The sequence below is a fragment of the Terrapene carolina genome, unplaced genomic scaffold, assembly GCF_002925995.2.
Source record: "Terrapene carolina triunguis isolate 2854851 unplaced genomic scaffold, T_m_triunguis-2.0 Scaffold179, whole genome shotgun sequence".
NCBI lineage: Eukaryota > Metazoa > Chordata > Testudines > Emydidae > Terrapene > Terrapene triunguis.
This window is the reverse complement of record NW_020664530.1, coordinates 6629008-6654402: the sequence shown is the minus strand read 5'-3', so window position 1 is coordinate 6654402 and position 25395 is coordinate 6629008. Positions and strand designations below refer to the sequence as shown.

Below are 25395 nucleotides of genomic sequence, written 5' to 3'. Positions count from 1 at the left end.
TATGGTAACCCTAGACTTTGTTCAAGTTTTCACTTTCACATATTTACATGTTTGCCCATTGTGAAAAGAGTCAAAAATATAGAGTTAATGTAAATAAGAAAATATACTATCGGCTACACATTGGTTTTTCCTATATGCTTGGTTGATATGAGATTTTTGCCTGGGCACTGTGTGAAACATTTGCAACTAAATTTGAAAAAGAAAAAAAAAAGAAAAAAAACCCAGTGAATCTGAATGTTCTTTGCCAGAAGCATCTGTCTTTATTCTAAAGTCAGGGAGTGAAGAATGCAGACATTGATTAATGCTGGGTAATCCTGACTTGTGCCTTCAGGAAGTACTGTTGAATCAGAAAGTACCAACATTTTATACTAAAAGGAAACTGTTCTCAGGCAGTACAGTCCTTCAGTAGCATTATAAATTTATTTAGGTAGATCAGCGGTTCCTGTCTAGTACATGCAGTAGGACCTATATCTCAGGCTTTTGTGATGGCTACTCTAGTTGGACTCCACTTTCTCTGCTTTTAATGAAGAGTCTCCATGTTGGGCCTTGGCACACTACTCTTCCGTCTTTCAGTTGTGGGTGTTCTAAGCCCCAGTACAGTGGCAGAGTCTGGGCAGAGTGTGTGTTCTAAACAAGAAGACTGTCTAAACTCCCCTAACTCCAGTGATGTCCAGGGTCTGGAATTCTTTTATAACTTAAAGTGTATACAAATGATTTGGAAGTGGTGAACACTGCAATGACACAGCCATATTTTGTCTCGTAAACCTGCACAGGTCCTGGAAACAGTTGTTACCACTGTGGTAGATGTCATTCATTATAAAATGTCTCCCTAAAAATAAGTATACCTATTTATTTTGTTATTAAAGAATGTAGCTGAGCGCAGGTTAAGTTGAACAAGTGGAATTTTATTAAATCCTGTGGACTACTCTGTTTTCCAGGTGTTCCCTCAATAACAGTCTTTCCAGGGAACCTGGATCATCTCACTCCAGTTCCACTGATTGTGATACATCTTCCCTATTTTACAAACATTTTAGTATAAACATTACAGCAAATAATAGACACCCAGTGTTCCTTTGGCCAGAGGTTGCTAGCACATAGTCAAGTTGAAGTCTCATATTTACCACAGAGGCATCTGCTTATAAAGTCTTTGAGATAGTTTGGTCTCCTCAACAGGAATGACCTCTCTCTGTCACCCGTCTTCAAGTGTAGCAAACGATTTCTATGTGGAGTCTCCTCTGCATGTGGGGTTGGTTTTCAGATGGTTCTCTATCTCTCTATTCTGTGATGATTTCTGTAGATGCTCCAGGTGTTGTGTCTACTGGTGTGTAAGTGTCCCCTGTTCCTTCAGACCTCTTGTCCCTCTTGAGTAGTCACCTTTTATAACATCAGTGCCACTACACTCCTTACAACTCATTTAGTCCGCTCCTGGTTTCTCTTTAATGGCATGCCTGTTGCCAGGTCCACTAGGTCCTTGCTGACCTGTCATACTTTACACCTGCTAGCTCTGATTGTTGGCCATCTCCTTCAGTGATGTCTCCATCCTGCAGGCTGCAACAGGTCCTTCATTGGTAACAGGGTTTTGGTCATTCATTCCATCAGTGCCTGTGCTAGACTGTTTTGACACCCCTGTGAAGGGGTAATTCCTGTGTGCCAAAATTGCTAACAAGTGATCTGAACCAGAAGACAGCCTTGGGCGAGGTTTGTGTTGGCAAAATCCAGGGCTTCAGGGCCTTCAGACAGAGTTCCATGGCTCATGCTGCCAGCTGCTGCACTGGAGAGGACTTACAGCTCAGCTGCTGCCACCATGTTTCATTTGCAAAGCGTGATGCTGAATGCAGGTTAAGCTGAACAAGTAGAACTTTATTAAACCCCGTGGACTGCTCTGTCCATGAGGCTGAGTTGCTTCTGGCCTAACTCCTTGCATTGCCTATTTTCCTGGTGTCCTCTCAATAACAGTCTCTCCACGGAACATCGGCTTTCTGACTCCAGATCCACTGATCACGATACATTTCTCACTGTTATAGGACTCAGGTACATATTTCTTGGGGCATTGCTACTGCTCCTGTATTATACTTAACATAATGTTAATTTAACTGGGGCCTCTGGATGCTACTGTCAGGTTTAGTGCCCCATTATGTTAGGTGCTGTATAAACACATAGGAAAGCACAGAGTCCCTTCCCTGAAGAGTTTATGATATAAGAAACTGTGCTGTGAAAAGAGAAACAGGACTCTTTAGAAAGGAGCCATAGGCGACTCTCTCTGCACAGATGACTCAGCTGTGGCATGGAACTTGCATCGGCAGCTCACTGTATGCATGTGTGTACAGACAAGGATGGATGTGTGCTGCAGCTCATTCATTGCTGAGTCATTTCTTTTAAAAAAGCATCTGCCAGAGCAAACAGGAGGAGGTAAGAAGCCCTGAATTTTTCATGTGAATAGTGACAGAACTGCTAACCTGCTCTTCTAGGTAAATTAATTTAGAATATTAAACATAAGAGTGCAGCACTGCATCCTGAACACTGATTAGGGATTCAAAGTAGAATGAATCTCTCTCGCTTGCACTCTTTGTCTCTTTTTAAACTGACTATACTCTTTTCAAATGCTTGATTATGTATCTTGGAAATAAATTAACTTAATATGCCATTTGCACAGGATTTTTAAATGTTTCATTTCCTTTAAATGAATCCACTCTGAATTCTGACAATGAAAACAATCCCTGTACAGATAGTGTACTATTTTTTCTAAGTTTGTCTTCTCCAGATAAGTAGTTTGATTCTTAGTCCTGCTGCCTGTCAACTTGACAAACAGCATCAGTAGACAGAAACAACCAGGTCTTGATATGACATATCATTGTTTGAAATGTCTGACCCCTACAGGCAAGGAAACCTTTGCAAAGAGTGTATAAGAGATTTTGTGGTTTGTAAACCAGGAAACCCAATCTGAAGCCAACAGCTTCTAAGCTGTGACATGATACATTTAGTCACAGACTTGCTTCCCCAAAGTCCACAGACACACACTGAAGTAGAGAAACCTTTTATGAGGAGGCAAATGTGGAGGGGGAAAAAAGAAAAGTGTCATCAAAATATAAAGAAAATAGCTAATTCTTTCCCCACATGTCTTCATTATCCAGTGAAACCCACTCAGGGTAAAATAACTGTTTAGCCTATAAAAGCCATTTCATTTTAGTAAAGTGACCATAAAGTGCAAGTGAGAACATTATAGATAGCACAGACTTAATGTGGATTCTCAGTGTGACCTCTGCTAGGGTACAGGATCCAGACAGATACAAAAGTGCAAATAGCAACACCTATCTTTAATAGATGAGAAATTCAAATAGAGCTCTAAATTACAGCTATCCAGTTCTCATTTGGCTAGTCTGCAGCAGTCGGCTAATACTCCTCCCCCATCCTTTAGCATATTCCTTGAAACATGAGTTATAAAGAGTTCTGCAATAACATACATCAGTGTTTGGTCTCAGACAAGAATCTACTTCTTGATTCTCCATAATGTCAGCGTTTTTCCCGGAATAGGGGATTATGGGAATTGCTGCATTTTCGTAGGTGTGCTGTTTTTTTTTTTTTAATTTCCCTGCCAAAGCGTGAGGATCCTGGAAAATTAACAATCGGCATTGCCATATTCCTCTCCAATGTCCCTTTGTTTTTGTCTTCTCCCTCCACAGCAACCCCCTCGACACTTATGAAGAAGATTAACATTTAGTGTGATTATGCCCGTGATCTGCATATTAGGTGATTCAGATGCCAGCAGCAGTGCTGGCACCACTTAGACTGTGCTAGAGTATGTCACATGCCCTTCAGAGCTGAGAAAGAAAGAGAACGGGGGAGAGAAATAAATAAAGCTTTTGCACTGATGTTTTTTTTTTAGTTTTCCCCCCACTATCCAGTAGACTATAGAAGGAAATTCCTTGATAGATGAGAGGCACAGAAGCACTGAAAACTCTGTGTAATTCCTACATATATGTATGCTGAAGGTGCTGTAATTAGGCAGATTGTCCAATTAGCCCTCAAGCAAAATGTCCCATTAGAGAAGCCAATTGTACAAGATATGTACAATAGAATTAAACATTTACCACTATCAGGCCGCTTTTCATCAAGTATGTGGTGATGAATGGCGCATTTATAGCCATGCCATATGTTTCCACATATGTCATCATAAAAAAGCACTCTAGTTACCCGCTATTTATGGCAAGGAGATGCAAAATCATGGGGCACAACAGTTGTGGCTGCTTAAAGTCTGTTCACAATGTCATGGCAATAACTACCACATGTATAATTTTCATGAAATGCTGGGGTGGGGGTCCATCTTTTTGTATAACTGGCATGATTGAGAGAGGCTGAAGGTACAGTTAGTGAATTCTCAAAGTATGTGGAGACAGAGGGCTTTACAGTCCTGAGCTGCACTGGGAAAGGAAAAGGATGAGTTATGATCATAATTGCTTGCAGAAGCCAACAGCAGGTATCCAGATACCACAATGATGACCACAATGTACAAAACACAGTAGTTAAATGCCTTCGTTAGCAACAACTAGAAATGTACTTACAACTCTCTACATTTGCTCTTCAAATGTAGACTGGCTGGTAGATTCAGAGTAGCACTGTAGCACAGAGCATGAAGCGGGAATGGCTAGACCATGACCACACCCCCTTCCCAGATATAAGCTCAGGGGGATCTGGAGAACTATAGTTAGGGCTGGTAAGACTCTACCCATGCACTCACCGACATACTGCAGCCAAAAATATGGTTGCTTCCTAGATGGATTGACTAGCAATTAAGGTCTCTCTGTGCCCTCTCCCACTTTAAGATCCTTGCAGGACAGCCACATTTTGACCAAGAGATTATAAATACCAGAAATAAACAAATGGGCTTTGATAAAATAAGAGCTGTCTTGAACTGAATGTTATTTTGAGATTCAAAACATTTAGGGTATCATTGCTCACTATTATTTCTCCACTTCATATTCCATAAGTGGAGTTGCCAAAGGAGTATGAACAAGCCCAAAGAGGAGCTGGGATTCAGAAATGCCAAAAATCATTTGAGAATGGGCTGGAGATCTAATACACTCAGATGAAGTTTAGATCTACATCAAACATTGCAAACAACATAGCTTGTTTCAGTGCAGTTCTTGTATTATTTCAGTGGAAAACAAAGAGGGCTCCAAACTGTTTCCTGTAACTTTTGGGAGATCTATCTGAATCTAATTTCAGAGAAACACCCTAACTTCACAGGTTGGGTCTCTTTCTATAAAGGGCTGAACCAGAGCATTAAATCCAAACACCACCGAACTTTGGGAAGATTTCATTCTGGATTCAGATCATGAGTTGGCCAATCTCTAATTCAAACTAAGTACTGTACAATATGTCACGTTACACCTTTAAAACAAACAAACATTGTTTAAATGGGGTCTTCTGAAAGGCTCCAGCTACAGTTGGGGGCAAATGGTATAAATATTGATTTGCAAATATTTTTGAAAAGCTGTGATTCACATCGTTATTATTGTTCACAAGCATTTGGACAAATGCTGGGTATCTAAAAATGTTCACAATTTCTTAAAGTTTTACTAATTTATCATGAATGGTCATTTAAATATGGAATGTCAGAACCTTAACTTTAGAGATTCTTGACTTTTGTATGATTTAATTTCAAAATATAGCAGTGTTAACATGAAAGTTTTGGAGAAAGGGGGTATAGTTTTTTGCTTTGGTTTGGAATCTTTGCTTTGAATATAAATAGCATTTCTTAGGCCTGGTCTACACTAACCCCCCAAGTCGAACTAAGGTACGCAACTTCAGCTACGTGAATAACGTAGCTGAAGTCGACATACCTTAGTTCGAACTTACCGCGGTTCAGACGCGGTCCACACGCGGCAGGCAGGCTCCCCCGTCGACTCCGCGGTACTCCTCTCGCCGAGCTGGAGTACCGCAGTCGACGGCGATCACTTCCTGGTTCGATTTATCGCGTCCAGACCAGACGCGATAAATCGAACCCGGAACTTCGATTCCCAGCCGCCGAACTAGCGGCTGGGTATAGACGTACCCTTAGAGAACATCTCAGATGGTTTCTAGTGGTTTTGTAGTTTCTGCTAGGGTGACCAGACGTCCCAATATTATCGGGACAGTCCCAATTTTAGGGGACTTGTCCCGCATCCCGACCTTACATAGGTCAGGACGCCCTTTGTCCCGATATCAGGGTCCGTCCGGACCACAGTCCCGGCACCACAGTTGTGGCGCCGCCGCTCAACGCTTCCTGGGGCAGCTCCCAGCACCCGCCCATCGGCAGGAGAGCCACGTGCTGCAGGGGCAGGGCTTGCAGGTGCCGGGAGCAGGCAGAGAGCCCTCCGCCCCCCCCCGCCCCAGACCTGACCCACGACCCTAGGAGCCAGAGGGACCAGCCTGCCGGATGCTTCCCGGGATGGGAGCCGCCCCAGGTGAGCACCGCCAGGACTCCCCACCTCGCCCCCTGGCAGGTCCCTCTGGCTCTTAGGGCGGGGGGGCTCTGCATGCTGCCGGCACCTGCAAGTCCTGCTCCGCGGTTCCGGCAGCTCCCATTGGCGTTTTTCCCGGCCAATGGGAGCCACGGAGCTCGTGCTTGTGGCGGGCGCAGCACATGGAGAGTCTGGAGACTCCCCTCGCTGCTCTCACCCTAGGAGCCAGAGACCTCCCAGCAGGGCTGGTGAGTGCGGCCAGGGAAGGGGGCAGGGTGTGATGGAGTGAGTGTCTGGGAGGTGTGTGTGGGGTGCTGGGCTGTGAGGGTGTGGAGGGCGCTGGGCAGTGGGGGAGGTTTGTGTGTTTTGGGGTGCTAGACAGTGGGGGCCTGTTGGGGGGTGCTGGGCAGTGGGGGAGATCTGTGTAAGTCAGGGCACTGGGCAGTGCGGTTCTGTGTGGGGCATTGTGTAGTTGTGATGGTGGGGCTGTGGGGAAGGGCACTAGGAGAGAGGAAGGAAGGGAGGGAGGGGAAATCTGTGTGTATTGGGAAACTAGCGAGTGGGGGGTTCTGTGTGGGGTGCTGGGCAGCTGTGGTGGGGCTGTGGGCAGGGGGGCGCTGGGCGGGGTGTGTGTGCACAGCACTGTGCATTTGTGGTGTAAGGGTTTTAGGGGGGCTCTGGGCATAGTGGATCCAGGGGGCGCTGGGCAGGGGAGCTGTGTGGTGCAGCATGGGCCCACCCCCAACAGGAAGGGGCACGCTGGTAGCACAAGGCCAGGCGGACCAGTGTGCCTCTGGCTCCAATCGGGGCTGTGCACCTGTGTCTGTCTGTCGTCACCCTGCTCGACCAATGTGTCCTGATATTTCACTCTTGCGATCTGGTCACCCTAGTTTCCGCACACATTGTATTCTTTATATTTTGCTTACACTGTTGACTAGCCAAAAGATTTTAGAACCCAGAACATTTTTCAGTTACCATAGAAATCCAGGAAGGGCAGAAAACATTAACATGACACATCCAAACTACTAAATCAAGACAGTCTAGAGATATTGACACAAATTATGTCTAGAAACATGGACAAGTGTCTGATGCACTCTGATTTTCTCTTCAACTTTTCTAAGAAAGTGACCCTATTGAAACATGACTATTTTCCAAAACTTGTTGCTTGACTTCATAATATGAATAGGTCAGAGAATTTAAACAGCATTCTCAAGAGATAAGAGTTAGAGGCATTCTGGCTTTCAAATGGCTGATCTGTCTGTTTCAGACAAAGGATATTTAGACATGCTTATTAAATAAAGTACTGGCTTTCTGTAGAACTTTTTAGATTTAACTGTCACCCTCACAAGTTTAGTAGTGCAATGGTGATGCCACAAAATTAACAAATATATTCCTGCTTTGATGTAAGTGATGAAGGAACAGCAATCAAATTCTCTTTCGATCTGACAAGCATAAGAATTTACAAAGCATCCTTAAGTTAATTCTAGCCATGTCTGTAGACATGAGGGCTTTGTTTCACCTTGTCTTCTTAAGAAAAAGTTAGTTATAATTCAGCTAATGGAAGCCTTTCATTAAACATTTTATTAATAATGCCACAAATCTGCACTAATGCTTTTGAACAGATAAGTCTGTTATCCAGTAAATACCTGATATGCCATACATAACTGCATTTTAAAGTATTTTCTTGTATTACCTATTTAATGTCAAACAACACTAATATGATATCTTTCAATATATTACATAAGGTAATTTAAGATTATATACATCACCACTATATCATTTATACCATCAGTTAGATATTTCTGTAGAAGAATTAAAGAATTAAGCTTGATCTCTTCACCTTAATTAGTATATTACAGATATTTCATATTGTTATTAGCACAAAATATAGGGTAGAGGTTACTGAATTCTATCCAGAAAGACATATACTGAATTGAACCCATATCTCCAGTTTGGTGCTCTATCCATTATGCTATACTGCTGTCACTATAAACCAATAAAGGAAGCTGTAAGGACTGGGAATATACCCAGGATGGTTCTATACAGTATGTAAATAGAGGAATAATTGAAAAATAATGCTTTTCTAAGCTGTCATATGGACAATAACATTTAGGGTGACTGTCCAGTTTTAAAAGCAGAGTGGCTAAAGTTACTTGCATTTCAATTTTCACAGTACACCTCTACCTCAATATAACGCTGTCCTCGGGAGCCAAAAAATCTTACCGCGTTATAGGTGAAACTGCGTTATATTGAACTTGCTTTGATCCACCGGAGTGCGCAGCCCCGCCCCCCCGGAGCACTGCTTTACCGCGTTATATTCGAATTCGTGTTCTATCGGGTCGCGTTATATTGGGGTAGAGGTGTATTACTCACATTTTAACAGTGAATCAGTTCTATCATGATCTCATTTATGTAGGGAATTATATCTGCATTACAGCAAATGTATTAAACAGGAATTGCCTGATGGGAGCAATTCAGCTAGAGCAGGGTTCTGAAACTTTTTCATGGCTTGGATCACATCTTAATGCAGAGAAAGGATTGTGGACCCTCTGCCTTCTCATTCATGATCATATGGGCCACCTCCCCACTCACTGGCAATTTAAAAACAATATCTCTATGGCAATTACAGCAGTTGTTTTGTGGAAAAAAATATTATTAGGAAGGGAAGATGGTTGGTTTTCATTCTCTTGTCCGGTTACTTTCTGGTTTGGGGACACTATTAGTTTTATTCTTGTGTGTACCAGTATGTTTATTTTTAGCATATGTCAAAAGTGCTCACACCCTGGATAGATTCACTTTTTCATGCTCAACAAATTATTTCAATCAACTTTTACTGAAAAGGCTACCTTTGAATAATACCCCAAAGCTACAGCTAGTGCTGAACACAGCAGTTCATTTCTTGATTAGGAATCGCTATGATATATCATAAGTTCCCAGCACTGTTCCCTGGCAGTGCATGCCTGTTTACTTACTGATACAGTTAAGGTGCTGGCTATGATTCTGAAAGCCCCAAAGAGTGAGGATCCAGTTAAATGAGAGATTGCCTTTCCCTGTGTCTCATCATTACAACATGTATCTACGCTCTTGCTGCTGGTTCCTGCAGTTGAATTCTGAAGACCTGTGTCAGGGTATTCGAAAGCAAATAGATTCTGGAACCTCTTTATTGTGCAGATATCCCACAAGATTCTGTATTTTGGGAAATTCAGGGATTAAGTAAAATACTTCTCTTAGCTGAATATTTAGTAAGCTTTGTATTGGTTATTAACTAGTGTCAGCTAAGTGCAGAGACAAATTGCATTATGTATGAACATTGGAAATGAATGAACAGTACTGACCAAAACAAACTCATCTCCTCCTTTGTTTGTAATGTCTTATCCTTATGCTCACCCATCACACCCATGACAAGACAATGGGATAGGGCCCCTTTGTTCATTTCCCTTGACCGAGGATGATGGGGTTGGAGACACAAATTCCAGAAACCCTTTACCCTTCAGTAACTCGCTTTAGAGCTTATTGGATTCTCTTTTCTTTAAGAAGCTCTGCATGAAATTATTCATACAAAAGTATTTTTTAACAAAGAAGATTAATTATAAACAGAGAGAACAAAAGAAGCTGTTTGCTTAACATAGCTAGATATACCCTTTCATATGCTAAACGAGAGAAAACATTCTCATCTTAGCTTTAGAGAAAAAGAAGAAAAGTGAATAGCTTATATCTCTGAAAGCAATTCTCTCTCTCTGAACATTTTGGTCTAATTGTGAGCATCATGCTATCCAGACAGAAAAAGCACCTTGCTCTGTCCAGAGAACTTTCTTATCAGATCCTCCCTGATCTAGGACTGCTAACCAGTTTTTGCAAGTTACCTATACACACAATAGGATTTTGGAGACTGGCTCTAGGACATGGTCCACTGAGGAAACATAAGCTAGGTCTACAATATGAGCATTACAGTGGCCCAGGTGCAGCTATGCCACTGAAGGGTCATAGTGAGGATGCTTCCTACACTGACTAAAAGGATTTTCCCTTCACTATAGTAAATCCACTTCTCCAAGAGGCAGCACCTAGGCCAGTGGAAGAATTCTTCTTTTGATCTACCATTGCCTATCCTGGGGGTTAGGTCCACTTAACTAGATCGCTCGAGGGGGGAGGAGGAGAGGGGAAGAGTTGTCAATTTTTCACACCTGAATGATGTACTTAGGTCAAGCTAATTGTTAAATGTAGAATGTAGACCAGGCCAAAGGCTTTTTAACAATGATTAGGTCAGATACCACCCAAACAAGCTTGGCTGGTTTAATATGATCAGGCCTCTTACTAAAACTGAATCATTTTTTTCTTTTCCCAAGAAATATGAATTATGGACAGGCCTCCAAACCCTCTGCCACATATACATTACAAATATAACATGAAAACGGTAATTACAGTACAGTTACCTGTTATGTTGCAGTAAACTTTCAAAGGTCCCAGTGCCCCACTGCCATCTGGATCTATCCAGTAATAATTTGAGGTTTTGCCCAAGTGTTTGTATGCTTCACAGGAGAGGTCATAAATAGCTGGAATGGAATAAAATAAAATATACTAATAAGGAAATTGAAGTCCAGGAGCAACTGATTCCCAATCACAATTACTTTCTTCATAGCTTCATTTTATATTTCACACTAGTGCAAGAACCATGAATTAGTCATTGATTTAATACTTGAAAATTAATAGAAGGCACAATATTTTTCCAAGGTACACTGGTTACTAGAGCTGGTCAGAGAAAATTTGATGGAATCATATTTTGTTTGGAAGAAAAATGGAGAAAAAGTTCCAATAATGTCAAATGTCTCTTTTTCATATTTTCAAACAGAACATTTGATTTTTCATTTTAAAACTACTTTTCATTTCATTTTTAAAAAATGTGCATTGTATATTATAATATGTAAAAAACGAAAGTCAAAATTGGAACAAAATATTTTGATTAATTTTTGTTTTGTTTTGTTTCACAGATAATTTTGAAATGTTCGGGTTTCATTCTGATTTGGAACAAAGCCAAATTTTGAAATCTCAAAATCCTTTATGAAACAGAATTCCCATCCTCTATACAGTTCTGCTGGCTCCTTTTGCCACTTACTGTAAATAACTTAAATATTACCCCAGTATTTCCCAAATGTTCTCAGTAGCAACTATGGGAAACACTATAAATTCTTAGGCAAAGTTAATTATTTATCTAAGTCCAAATTGGCAGGTTTTTAGAGTTGACCACTGTAGTGTGCTTAACATTAAAAATAGAGAGTTGCCACCACTTGTCAGACTGCAGTATTTCCAATACTCCAGATACATTTTTCTATTAATTAAATAATTATATGCATAAAAATAATTTCTTACACAAATCTGGAAACGAAATGAACAATAATATTTAACTAATATCTAACTTCTCTGTTGTCCAATAGACCAGACGGCATAGCTTTGTGGGTTGGAAATCAATCAATCAATCCCTAAATGAATGAAAAGTTGTTTACCCAGATTTCATATCCACTCTAAAAATCTACCTAATATGCTGGCAATTCCTACAAATTATCTCCTTGGTATGAATGGCTTTATTTCAAATATCCATAAGGACAGTTCATTCTGCTGGGCTCTAGATGATTAGTGAATGATGGATCCCCCTTGTTTAAAGGCCTCCAGCCGGCTACTATGAGACAGGAAGGAAAATGAAGGTTGGAAACATCTACACGCTCACGTAATGTGAAAACAGATAAAGTGAAAGTTTGAGTGTCTGTGTTCATGCGTGTGTGAGAAAGAAAATCTCTCTGACCTCCCAATATTGCAGAGGGACAGAGAAGACTATATTGCAGGATAAATTTATTGTTCATTAGAGATGCTTTAATTTAATAAATTAAGCTTATATAAAAAGCAGACACTTCTCATAACTGAATTGTAAGATGTTCCACTTAGTCATTTCCTTTCTCCCCACTTCCACACCAAGGATGACAGATTTTCTCTTTTCACAGTGACTGCACCTGGTTTCAGACATGATTCTGAAAGAATTTATAAGATTTTTTTTTTAAGCTGAAAAGATTTTTGAAGATCAACAAACATAGCCTGGATAGAATTATTTCAGTCAACAGAAGACTCTTGGTGTAGAATGTCGCACCATAATGGAGCCACAGTATCTTTTACAAATTAACAGTACTATAGAAAGGACTGTTCATCGCAAAATGACTTTATCCTTTGATAGCTGATGAATGAACAAGGTATATCCAGAACGTATCTCCTATACTACTGAGTGTATTCTGGCATGGCATACAACATTATTAATTTCATTTCTATGATACTAGACCACAAATGTTTTAACTGGTGCAGTGGAAGATAAGAAGAAGCTGATTAAGAGCTCATAAACGTAAAGTTTTTTATGTAGAACTTCTGTTACCTAGAATTTTGAGGTATACAAGACTTTATTCGATACATATGGCATATCTTTCCCTCAATTTCTCTAGCCTTGTTATTTATGGAGAAACAGGCTCATTCAACTGGTTTACTTAAACACAAGCTTGATAATTATTACCATTAATTGTATCAGCAATGTATTACTACGAAAAAGTAATTTAAAATGATATAAATGTATGGTACACACTATAGAATCTGTCTTTACATTTTCTGCACTGCATTTTTTAATATGAAGAGATTGTGATACAGCAACAAGTTGTACTTGATTAACTTATTACATCAGGTACTCTGTCCTTCCCAGCGTGCCAAAAATATACTAGCTATTTTACAGACAATTAAAGGGCCCATATTTGATATGTTTCTTTCCCTCCTTTCCATATTCTTTCAGAACTGAAAGGATAATTAAGAAGCGATAGGTACTTATGTGGCAGTGCAGATGAAGATGCATTTGAAATGTTGACAGCCCTGAAGACAAAAAACTCTTATTTAGTCACAGAAGAGACACGAGGAAGATACAGAAGGAAAGGGAGAAACTAGCATACCGAGACAGGGAATAGTGACAAACCAGGCACAAAATTGAGAGGGAAGAAGGAAATGAAGGGCTCAGGGAAGCTGACATCATTAACAGAACAAGGGTGTTAATAAGATCCTGTGAGAAACAGCAGAGATATAATCAGGGTCAGATTTATGTAGACGCTTTGAAGGGAGGGGCAAAAATGTTTAAATTGAATTCAGTTGGCAAAGGGAAGCTAGCCATGGGATTTTAATAAGAGAGTAACAAGGGTGAGCATCAAGTTTGGAAGATCATTTTAGCCATTCTTAATAGGAAGTGAGTAAGATAGGAAATAGGGAAGTCAGAGAAGTGAAGGTTCCTGTAGTCAAGGAAGGAGATAAACCCAGCATTTTATTTGAAGGGAGAGCAAGGAAAGGCTGGAGTTTTGAAATGTTGTAGAGCAGGAACTGGAAGGAATTGCCAACAGCATGGATGTTTGAGGAGAAGAACAGAGGACAGGTTAGGAGTTGTGGGGGGAAAGAACTGGGGGGCCTTCTTTTTAATGACCAAAGTAATCCTAAAGACCCAAATTCTGACTCTCTGACAGAGGTCTGTTATGTTGACAGCCCTTACAGAAAGCAGTACAGGCCAGGACCTGAACTAGACTAGATTGCACAATTCCCTGCCAAACTCAGTCAAGGGTCATGACCAGAGGAGGGAGGGGGGGGCAAGGAGGGAAAGAATAAAAAGCCCCAGCAGCAGCACTAATAAAATATGTTCATGGCTGATGAAATATAATAATCGCTTGTGTGAAGCAATAGGTAACTTTAGATAAATGCAAACTGACTAAATGCAGCTTCTCCCTTGGGTGATCTGTGACCCACTCCGTGATTCCAGCTAAATGCAAGGTAGCCAATCATGGTTCTCTTCTGGGTGCTCTGTAACCTCCCCGAATTTCTAGCTAAATGCAAAACTAGCCACTTAAATACTTTCTTTAGGCGTCCCATGGTAACCCCCTTAACCCTTAACCGTAAAACCCCGGAAAATAACATGTACCTTGCCGAGAAATGTACCCAAACTGGTGCCAAGTATCACCCCCGGGGAAAACCACCAAGCGCCCCTGTACCCAAATAAAACACCCAATTCTCGGAAAATAATAAGGAAGGTGCCAGGAAGGGGGAACGGACCCCAACCCCAATTTCTTAACTCATGACATATTGTTTGTACTTTGCTTGCCGTTTAATGAAATAAAAACCGCCTGCAAGCGGTCCTCGGGGTGTGTCAGTCTTCGGACTGCACCCCAGTGCACTGGTATGTATGTCAATAAACTGGCCTCAGGCTTGAGTCTGTAAACTAAAATCAATGCGTGGGTGTCTTTGACCACGACAGAGTTCTATTTTAACTACTTTTAATTTAGGGAAAGGTGGGACATCCAAAAGAGGATATTGGAAAGACCAGCAGAACTGCAAGAATGGATATAGGGGAAGAAGTAGATTGAAGACTCACCATCAGCAAAGAGACCACGAGAGTAGATTAATCACACAGGGAGGTGAGAGTAGAGTGCAAAAGAGAAAGGACCATGGGCAGAGCCCTGAGAAACATTAACAGAGAGCAGTATGGAAGAAAGGTTAGAACGGAGGAACAATCAATCAGCTGCAGTAGGTTAGGAAAAACAAAAAGTACTGAGTCCACAAAATCCAAAATATCATGGAGTTTTTACAGCGTCAAAGTCCACATGAAAAGAGATGGGGAGCCACATAGGGATGGACATGTGATCCAGTGGGGGATTTCTTAAGGAAAAGGTAGACAGGAATGTATTTGACAAGAGATGGAAATGAGCCAGAGAAGAAAAGTTAAAAATAAGAGGAAGGGAAAGAATGAGGGAGGAAAAAAAGGAGTTTAGGAGTTGAAAGGAGATAGGTTCAAAGGATCATCTTAAAAATGTTAGAGGAGGATTTACTTACCCATCAGGACCTCAATAGCTCTGCACCTCAGAAACAAAGGAAATGTCTACATCAAGGGTAAAACTAAGTATATGCTGGAGACAGAGATTTCTCAGGGGCTGACTCATGTTTGTAGAAGTTACTCCCACAGGAATTCAAATGACAACAAATCTCATAATTTTCCAATCCAAGTGTAAATCTCTCTGCTTCAACCTTACTGTCTGGCAAATCAATCCATATGAAATATAATTTATGTATATTTTTAAAAGAGAGAAAATAAACACACTTTTCCTTCTGAGTAACACAGAGGAAACCACAAATAACCTACTCATTCTTAACTTTGGAAGGAGCTCAAACACCACCTGTGATGAGTGTGATGTGAGAATCTGGACGGTTACATTATAATAGAACAGAAGCTTGAAGACCTCAGAGTCAGGCATACAGTTAAAGAAGGAAAACCAAAGAAGGAGAGGTGAGATTGCGAACCACACTGTCAATTGTGGTGGTGAGGTTTTGTTTGTTTTTAGTCACCTGAACAACAACAATCCAACTGAGAACACCAGAGTCGTTTCACTAAATAGCCACCAGGATGTGGTTGACCAGAATTAAAGATCTAGAGAAACCGAACGATTTATTGCCTGTATTAGGTTAACTGTTAAAATGTTTAAGCAAAGATAGGCCAAGTGGGGACGAATTGTTAAAAATTCATTGATGTAACTTGTATAAGAACAGTAGTTATACCAACGGAAACTCATCAAATATTGCCTCAGGTTTGCTTTATTCCATTGCCTTTTCTATGTCACCTTCTCTTTCAATATGTCTGTAAGAACAATCACAATGGTTAAACAGGGTGCTGTAGGCTAGGATCCAGTCTGTGAATGGGACACCCCTGGGATTCCACCCTGAGGGCAGGCATGTTTTAGTAAATAAAGATATTCTCTCGTAAGCCAGAATGGAGAGGAAGAGTAGAGCTGTGTACTCAGTGGTACTTCAGGAGAGAGCTAGTCTTCTCATTCTCTGTTTTTTTGGGCCTATAAAAATAGTTTCCAGTACTAGAGGTCTTAGGAAATTGGTACTGACATAAGAGCCTTTTGTTTCTATGGCCTCAGCTCAAATTTGGCCAAGGTCATTTGTAATGTAAACTTGTTACTAACTAATGGCTTGTCACCAATCAATGGAAAGTTAGTCAGTGCTCAGTGAAACTCCTATTGGATAGGTGGCCCAATAACAAAAATCACCACCACAACTGGCACCACTGTTTGTAATCTCTGCAACTGATGAAGGACTGAATGGGCCTTAAGAATTTAACTACCCTTTCACCCCTAGAGAAGGTTCCTGCAGAACATAGGAAGCACACTGGCAGCATAGTATGTAGACACTTACACCACTACTTGATAAATAGCGAACTTCAGTTTCAGAGCTGTCAATCCAGCATTTTTTACAGGCACAATATTCATTTATAACAAAAGATCTAGCTTGACAGTCTTCACACCTTGAGGACAGATGAAGTGATCTGTAACATGTTAAAACACTGAAAGTTCATCTGCTAGTGAAAAAGGTTTCTGCAGAAATGAAACATTTCTTAAATCTCCTTGTAGACATATAGGGTTGAGTTGCGGAGGATTGCAAGGGACAATAGGAATCGAGAGGATTGCAGCTAGAGGGAACAGGGGATAGACCGGAGAATTGCACCATCACCAGGAAAAGGCAGGTCTACGTGATTGGGGACTCCTTACTGAAAAGAATAGACAGGCCTCTAACTAGAGCTGATCCATTGAACAGAAGAGTGTGCTGTCTGCTGGGTGCTAAGATATGGGATGTGTCCCTGAGGCTGAAGAGGATCCTAGCGGGAGCGGGAAAGAATCCACTGATTGTCCTTCATGTGGGAACAAATGATATGGCTAGATTCTCACTGGAACACATCAAGGGAGACTATGCCAGCCTGAGGAAGACGCTTAAGGAAATCGAGGCTCAGGTGATCTTCAGCGGGATTCTGCCTGTTCCTAGAGAAGGGCAACAAAGGTGTGACAAGTTTTTGATGATCAACAGATGGCTCAGGCAGTGGTGCTATAAGGAGGGCTTTGGGATGTACGGCCACTGGGAAGCATTCATGGACAGAGGACTCTCTCGGGATGGACTTCACCTGAGAAGGGAGGGAAATAGACTTCTAGGATGGAGGCTGGCACAACTGATTAAAAGAGCTTTAAACTAGGAATTTGGGGGAGATGGTTGTGACATGTCCAGGTAATCTCCATGCCGGATTTTAACACTGAGAGGGAAGAAAACAAAGCAAGAAAGGATACAGCCGTGCGTAGGAGAATGGACATAAGGAGGAAGGGTAGTGTAGATACCAGTCTAATGGGTGATACTGGTGGTAGAATGTCTGTGCCTAATCAGGTAAAGAATGTGAGAGAAGCCAAATAGCAAAAATTAAGATGTTTGTACACTAATGCGAGGGGCTTAGGTAACAAAATGGAGGAACTAGAGATTTTGGTGCAGAAAGTGAAATCAGATATTATAGGGATAACAGAAACATGGTGGAATAGTAGTCATGACTGGAGTACAGGTATTGAAGGTATGTGCTGTTTAGGAAAGACAGAAATAAAGGCAAAGGTGGTGGAGTAGCATTGTATATCAATGTTGAGGTAGACTGTAAAGAAATAAGAAGGGATGGAATGGATAAGACAGAGTCTGTCTGGGCAAAAATCACATTGGGGAAGAAAGCTACTAGAGCCTCCCCTGGGATAGTGCTTGGGGTGTGCTATAGACCGCTGGGATCCGATTTGGATATGGATAGAGACCTCTTTAATGTTTTTAAAGAAGTAAATACTAATGGGAATTGTGTGATCATGGGAGAATTTAACTTCCCAGATATAGACTGGAGGACAAGTGCTAGTAGTAATAATAGGGCTCAGATTTTCCTGGATGCAATAGCTGATGGATTCCTTCACCAAGTAGTTGCTGAACCAACAAGAGGGGTTGCCATTTTAGATTTGGTTTTGGTGAGTAGTGAGGACCTCATAGAAGAAATGGTTGTAGGGGACAACCTTGGTTCGAGTGATCATGAGCTAATTCAGTTCAAACTAGATGGAAGGATAAACAAAAATAGATCTGGGACTAGGGTTTTTGATTTCAAAAGGGCTAACTTTAAAAAAATAAGGAAATTAGTTAGGGAAGTGGATTGGACTGAAGAACTTGTGGATCTAAAGGCAGAGAAAGCCTGGATTTACTTCAAGTCAAGGTTGCAGAAACTATTGGAAGCCTGCATCCCAAGAGAGGGGAAAAAACTCATAGGCAGGAGTTGTAGACCAAGCTGGATGAGCAAGCATCTCAGAGAGGTGATTAAGAAAAAGCAGAAAGCCTACAAGGAGTGGAAGGTGGGAGGGATCAGCAAGGAAAGCTACCGTATCAAGGTCAGAACATGTAGGGATAAAGTGAGAAAGGCCAAAAGCCATGTAGAGTTGGACCTTGCAAAGGGAATTAAAACCAATAGTAAAAGGTTCTGTAGCCATATAAATAAGAAGAAAACAAAGAAAGAAGAAGTGGGACCGCTAAACACTGAGGATGGAGTGGAGGTTAAGGATAATTTAGGCATGGCCCAATATCTAAACAAATACTTTGCCTCAGTCTTTAATGAGGCTAATGAGGAGCTTAGGGATAATGGTGGGATGACCAATGGGAATGAGGATATGGAGGTAGATATTACCACATCCGAGGTAGAAGCCAAACTCGAACAGCTTAATGGGACTAAATCAAGGGGCCCAAATAATCTTCATCCAAGAATATTAAAGGAACTGGCACATGAAATTGCAAGCCCATTAGCAAGAATTTTTAATGAATCTGTAAACTCAGGGGTTGTACCATATGACTGGAAAATTGCTAACATAGTTCCTATTTTAAGAAAGGAAAAAAGTGATCCGGGTAACTACAGGCCTGTTAATTTGACATCTGTCGTATGCAAGGTCTTGGAAAAAAATTTGAAGGAGAAAGTAGTTAAGGACATTGAGGTCAATAGTAATTGGGACAAAATACAACATGGTTTTACAAAAGTTAGATTGTGCCAAACCAACCTGATCTCCTCCTTTGAGAAGGTAACAGATTTTTTAGACAAAGGAAACGCAGTGGATCTAATTTAACTCGATTTCAGTAAGGCACTTGATATGGTTCCACATGGGGAATTATTAGCTAAATTGGACAAGATGGGGATCAATATGAAAATTGAAAGGTGGATAAGTAACTGGTTAAAGGGGAGACTACAATGGGTCATACAGAAAGGTGAACTGTCAGGCTGGGAGGAGATTACTAGTGGAGTTCCTCAGGGATCAGTTTTGGGACCAATCTTATTTAATCTTTTTATTACTGACCTTGGCACAAAAAGTGGGAATGTGCTAATAAAGTTTACGGATGACACAAAGCTGGGAGGTATTGCCCATACAGAGAGGGACCGGGATATCCTACAGGAAGATTTGGATGACCTTGTAAACTGGAGTAATAGTAATAGGATGAAATTTAATAGTGAAAAGTGCAAGGCCATGCATTTAGGGATTAGTACCTTTATACAAGGCACTGGTGAGACCTCATCTGGAATACTGTGTGCAGTTCTGGTCTCCCATGTTTAGGAAGGATGAATTCAAACTGGAACAGGTACAGAGAAGGGATACTAGGATGATCCGAGGAATGGAAAACCTGTTTTATGAAAGGAGACTCAAAGAGCTTGGCTTGTTTAGCCTAACCAAAAGAAGGCGGAGGGGAGATATGATTGCTCTCTATAAATATATCAGAGGGATAAATACCAGGGAGGGAGAGGAATTATTTAAGTTCAGTACCAATGTGGACACAAGAACAAATGGATATAAACTGGCCATCAGGAAGTTTAGACTTGAAATTAGACGAAGGTTTCTAACCATCAGAGGAGTGAAGTTCTGGAATAGCCTTCCAAGAGGAGCAGTGGAGGCAAAAGACATATCTGGCTTCAAGACTAAGCTTGATAAGTTTATGGAAGGGATGGTATGATGGGATAGCCTAATTTTGGCAATTAATTGATCTTTGACTATTAGCGGTAAATATGCCCAATGGCCTGTGATGGGACACTTGATAGGGTGGGATCTGAGTTATTACAGAGAATTCTTTCCTGGGTGTCTGGCTGATGAGTCTTGCCCACATTCGCCATATTTGGGGTCGGGAAGGAATTTTCCTCCAGGGCAGATTGGCAGAGGCCCTGGGGGTTTTTCGCCTTCCTCTGCAGCGTGGGGCACAGGTCACTTGCTGGAGGATTCTCTGCACCTTGAAGTCTTTAAACCACAAGTTGAGGACTTCAATAGCTCAGACACAGGTCAGGGGTTTGTTACAGGAGTGGGTTGGTAAGATTCTGTGGCCTGCGTTGTGCAGGAGGTCAGACTAGAAGATCATAATGGTCCTTTCTGACCCTAAAGTCTATGACTCTATGAGTCCCTCACACTGATTCCACCGAAGTCAATGGAATTACACTATTGTAAGAATGATGTGAGAGGAGAATCAGGCCATGAGGTCAAGCCAAACCATTCCCTTGCTTTCATATTCCAAAAGAAGAAACCATATTGAAGTTCTATAGACCGAGGACTCCTTGGAATTTGCTACGGTATCCAAGACTGTCAACTCGAGGCCCTTAAAGAGAATGCTGCAAACATAAGCAGCAAAAAAGAGATCTGAGAAATAGATTTGCAGACCAAAAATTAACACTTTCTGTGAGATCTTTAGAACTCAGTATATTGTATTTAAAGTTGTAGGACACAGGACACACATTGTATCTATAGACCTAACCTGTCTGTTTTAGTCATTAGTTAGATAATTTCTAAGAGCATGAAATAAACTTTACCTTTCACTTTCAATTTAAGAAAATAATTAGACTATTTCCTGCTAACAATGTGTAGAGTCCACAATATTTCACAGTTGTTTGTGGACACCAATGGTTTTTATATGTATCGAAGCACTTCCTTACTGCCCATTCAATTATTTTTAATTACAGCAATGCAAGCTTTAAAATACCCGAGTTCTCATCAGCACTTGAATATTAACCTCATCTGTCTTCAGTCTCTTCTTGGCTTTCTTAAAAGCTTGAATGCATGCTCTCATCAAATTGCATTATTCCCTAAAAGCTGCTGTCTCATTACTGGCCCAAAACAGAGATTTTTAAAGTTTTGTAGTTTTGGGTGTGTAGCAACATTATCCTATATCATAATCTCTCTGAAATATCAAAGCCAAAGTAAAATATTCTTAATTATGGCACTATAGCAGGGTTATGACATCTACTTCTCCAGGAGCAGCCCTTCTATTAAAAAGAAACCAACAACAAAAAATCTGTTTTTCCACTGAGAAGTCAGTTTGTCCCAGTTCCTGTTATATTCAAACAGCAGCCTCATGCTTTTAGAGTCCCTGATGAAACCCAAATGTTGGTGTCCCCACATATTCCCACCCTTTTAGATTTACTGTTGTGTGTCTGATTGGCTTTGCCTATTGCTTTATTCTTGTAATAAATATGCATAGAGTCAAGTGCAAACCAGAAAACAAAAACCTTAAACTGTGCTGATATTGTTCATTGTGTCCTGTTTTGCCAAAGTCAGCAGAGATCTCTCTCTATATATACCTTCTACACAACTACTACAACATATGAATTTTCAGTCATATATTACAGTTTTTTATTGTCAGAGAAACTGAGGCACAGAGATTAAATTAGGATAATGGAGCCAAAAGTCACACAGTGACTCGATGGCAGAGAAGTTCTAGATTTAAAGGTCTTCTGACACTCATATTTGTGGTTTATTTACTGGCTCACACTGATGTATGTATCTCATGAAAGATGATCTTCAACCTACATATAAGGCTGTATATGCCAACCTACTGTATTACTTCATTATATGTGTGTGTGTGTGTGTGTGTGTGTGTGAGATTAGAATACAAGATGATAAAATTAAAAGTGGTAATGTTTCATTAATGTTATATTATAACAGCAACTATATAAACAAAGTTAAAAAGTCATCCCAAACTAGCAAATTCCCATGAATTCTGGGCAAAGTCAGATTTGGATCTGAACTTTGTGGCTCTCTCTTATCTCTACTGTGGTCTGAACCCAAATTCCATATCGAAATGTCAGCAAACTTTGGTTAAAGTTGGATTAGCACCCAAACTCTGTGGTTTGGAACCATCTCTACCCTCCATAACACTGAAATAGTAAAATAAATTTCAAAACTCATTCTCTAGTTCTGAGTTAAATTCAGAATTACTTCACAAGTTTATATTTGCTTCTGACTGATTTTGCCACATATAAAAAGTGAGAGTGTTATACTATGTAAAAAGTGCAAAAAACCTTTTTGATACAGTATTGGGGGTTGCAGTGAGTTACACACAAAAATAATCTACTTAGCCCCTGAAAATTAAAATTTGAATGGCAAAAATTAAAAATTAAAAATTAAAAAAAATAAAAAATTAAGATTTGCTGAGCACTGACCAACTGATAACAATTTTAATGCCTTGCATGGTATCAAGTATCAGGGGGTAGCTATGTTAGTCTGTATCTACAAAAACAACAAGCAGTCTGGTGGCACCTTAAAGACTAAGTCTGCCACCAGACTCCTTGTTGTTTTTGAACAATTTTAATGTATGTCATACTTTTAACTGAATGTTTGACACATTCAGTTTTAATGTCACCAATGTTGCTTTTAAAAACACGCAATATTACAAACCAGAATATGACTATTGTTTTACAGAAGGTTATACTTTTCTTTGTTAATTTCTTAGGTGGATATACTTTGTACTTATAAAAAGCCACTCACTTCAGTAGTTATTTGGAACATTTTTTGCCTCTAAACCTAATTATTCCTCCCTACCAAGAATGGAGTTGATGCTTTAAATACACCAAACCTTTTCTCATTAGCAGATCAGTAACTTAATATCATCTTGATTATCTGGAGCTGAAATGGTTTCAGAAGAAGGTTTTGCCAAATATACAAATGATAATGATGCCCTTCTTTTGCAGTGGCTGGTGGCTAAGCAGATGTGGTTGGAAATTACTGCTGAGCATTGCCAGGTTGTCTCCCGCCCCTCCCTTTCAAATGCATAGCAGCTTGTCTGTATAAATAAGCTTGTATCACCCCTCACTTTGAGAGTTCAAACCTAAAACAAATAAAAAACAAAAATTCAAGAGCACATTCCCACCAGCATCGCACAGACACACGATTCTGGCTGAAGGGCAGCAAAAGGGATGAGGACACCACCGTCACTCAGCTTTTAGATCCATGTTCAGATCTGTCTGTTTGAAATTGACTTGATATCCCACTTTATTTGTTCTTAATTACAAGTATAAAGAACCTGATGCAGCACAGAAAAGATGCTAACAAAGTAAGCAGGACATCTGTTCACTGTGGTTTTCATCCTCTCTCTGGGCGGGGGGGGGAGAGACCTTGTGTGTAATATTTACCTGTTTTATGACAGGTTTCAGAGTAGCAGTCGTGTTAGTCTGTATCCGCAAAAAGAACAGGAGTACTTGTGGCACCTTAGAGACTAACAAATTTATTAGAGCATAAGCTTTCGTGGGCACATATATGCATCCGAAGAAGTGGGCTGTAGCCCATGAAAGCTTATGCTCTAATAAATTTGTTAGTCTCTAAGGTGCCACAAGTACTCCTGTTCTTTTTACCTGTTTTATTTAACTCTTACAGCAAAACTCATCCTGCAAAAATAGAAAGCTAAAGAAAAATATCCTTCCCTTTATAAAAACGTGTGTGGTATAAAACATCCTTCCAACCAAAGAAATAAAGCCAGACACATACGCGCCCCCTCTCCCATCCCAAGGAAACAACGTAATGTTAAGCCAAAAGCCTGAACAAAACAGCCTTGTAGCAGGATGTGTAGCTCATCAAACTCGGCTCTGAAAGACTTTGTGAGACAGTGAATTCCAAAGGAGTTCTTCGACTGAGAATGTCCTGCTATGAACCACAAAAAGCCACGTTCCAGGCACTAAAAGCTGAGATACCTCAGTGGACCTCAATTGTGATGATGAAACTGAGGGTAGGAAGCAGTTTCTTAAATAATCAGGTCCCAGACTACATAGGTCTTTAAAGATTCCCACCCAGCCTTAGGAATCAAACAAGTAGTCAGTGGAGAGCAAATCTGCTGTGTGCTTCCTTATGACTCACAACACACAGAAGGCAGCCTGCTGTGTTTTGCACCAGCTGAAGATTCTGGAGGTTCAAAAGCTGGTCTGAGTGCACCACAGAAATCTAGCCTGGAAGTCTCAATAATAACTGTGGTGAGGTAAACGTGTGTGAGGAAAGTTCACATTCTCCTGGAGAGCTGCAGATAGAATAAAGGCACTCCAAACCACCACAACTATATGTATATCTACAAAGCAATGAAAGATCCAATAGAGTACCAAGAGCTGCAGTGGAAAAGCGTAGAATTGCATCCATTTTTGAAGGTTCAAGCATAGTCCTTGAAATGCCCCTTGATTAATCTACTGATTCACCAGATTCAGCGGCAGGTCACATACCTCCATCCAGGTCCAAAACAAAGAATAAAAAAAATAGCCAAATGTGGATTTCATGTAAAAGCAATGTGAAGTTAAGTATCACCAGCATATTAGAGGCGATCACAATACCTTATGCTCTCTCTTCAGTGGCCTTACATACACATTAAACAGAAGGGCTGACAAGACCAAAACCCGTGAAACCCTCTTATCTGGATAAAGGAAGAATCTGTATCGTTGGTAATTCAGCACCTTTCAAGGGTATAATTTCTCTTTTTAAAAAAAAAGAAAGTTTGCTATAAATGAATAACCTGAAATGCAATTTTCACATAGGAATATAATTAACTATTTGAAAATTTCATTCTACTTCACAACTTTATTATATCAGACTTCACTGTGAGCTCCTTCATTTTATGATGCATAAGGATGTATTACCTTAATTTTGAGTGATATATATATTCCCCAATAATTTTGTAATATTGTAACAAATCTGTGACCACCTAGCACTTTACAACTGTCACTACGCTACACCCCACGGCCACTTAGATCTTCATGGAAACAACAGAAACAGAAATATTTTATTCCAAAAGCATA

At 40.5% G+C, this 25395-nt stretch overlaps 1 protein-coding gene across 1 annotated transcript in view; it reads right to left on the bottom strand.

Moving 5' to 3' along the window:
* Positions 1-25395, bottom strand: part of LOC112113482 (contactin-associated protein-like 2) — a 1103244-nt gene that overhangs the window by 466427 nt on the left and 611422 nt on the right. The window contains exon 12 of the mRNA XM_029912066.1: positions 10871-10990. Within this exon, the coding sequence (XP_029767926.1) occupies positions 10871-10990 (120 nt within the window). The remainder of the gene's footprint in view (positions 1-10870; positions 10991-25395) is intronic.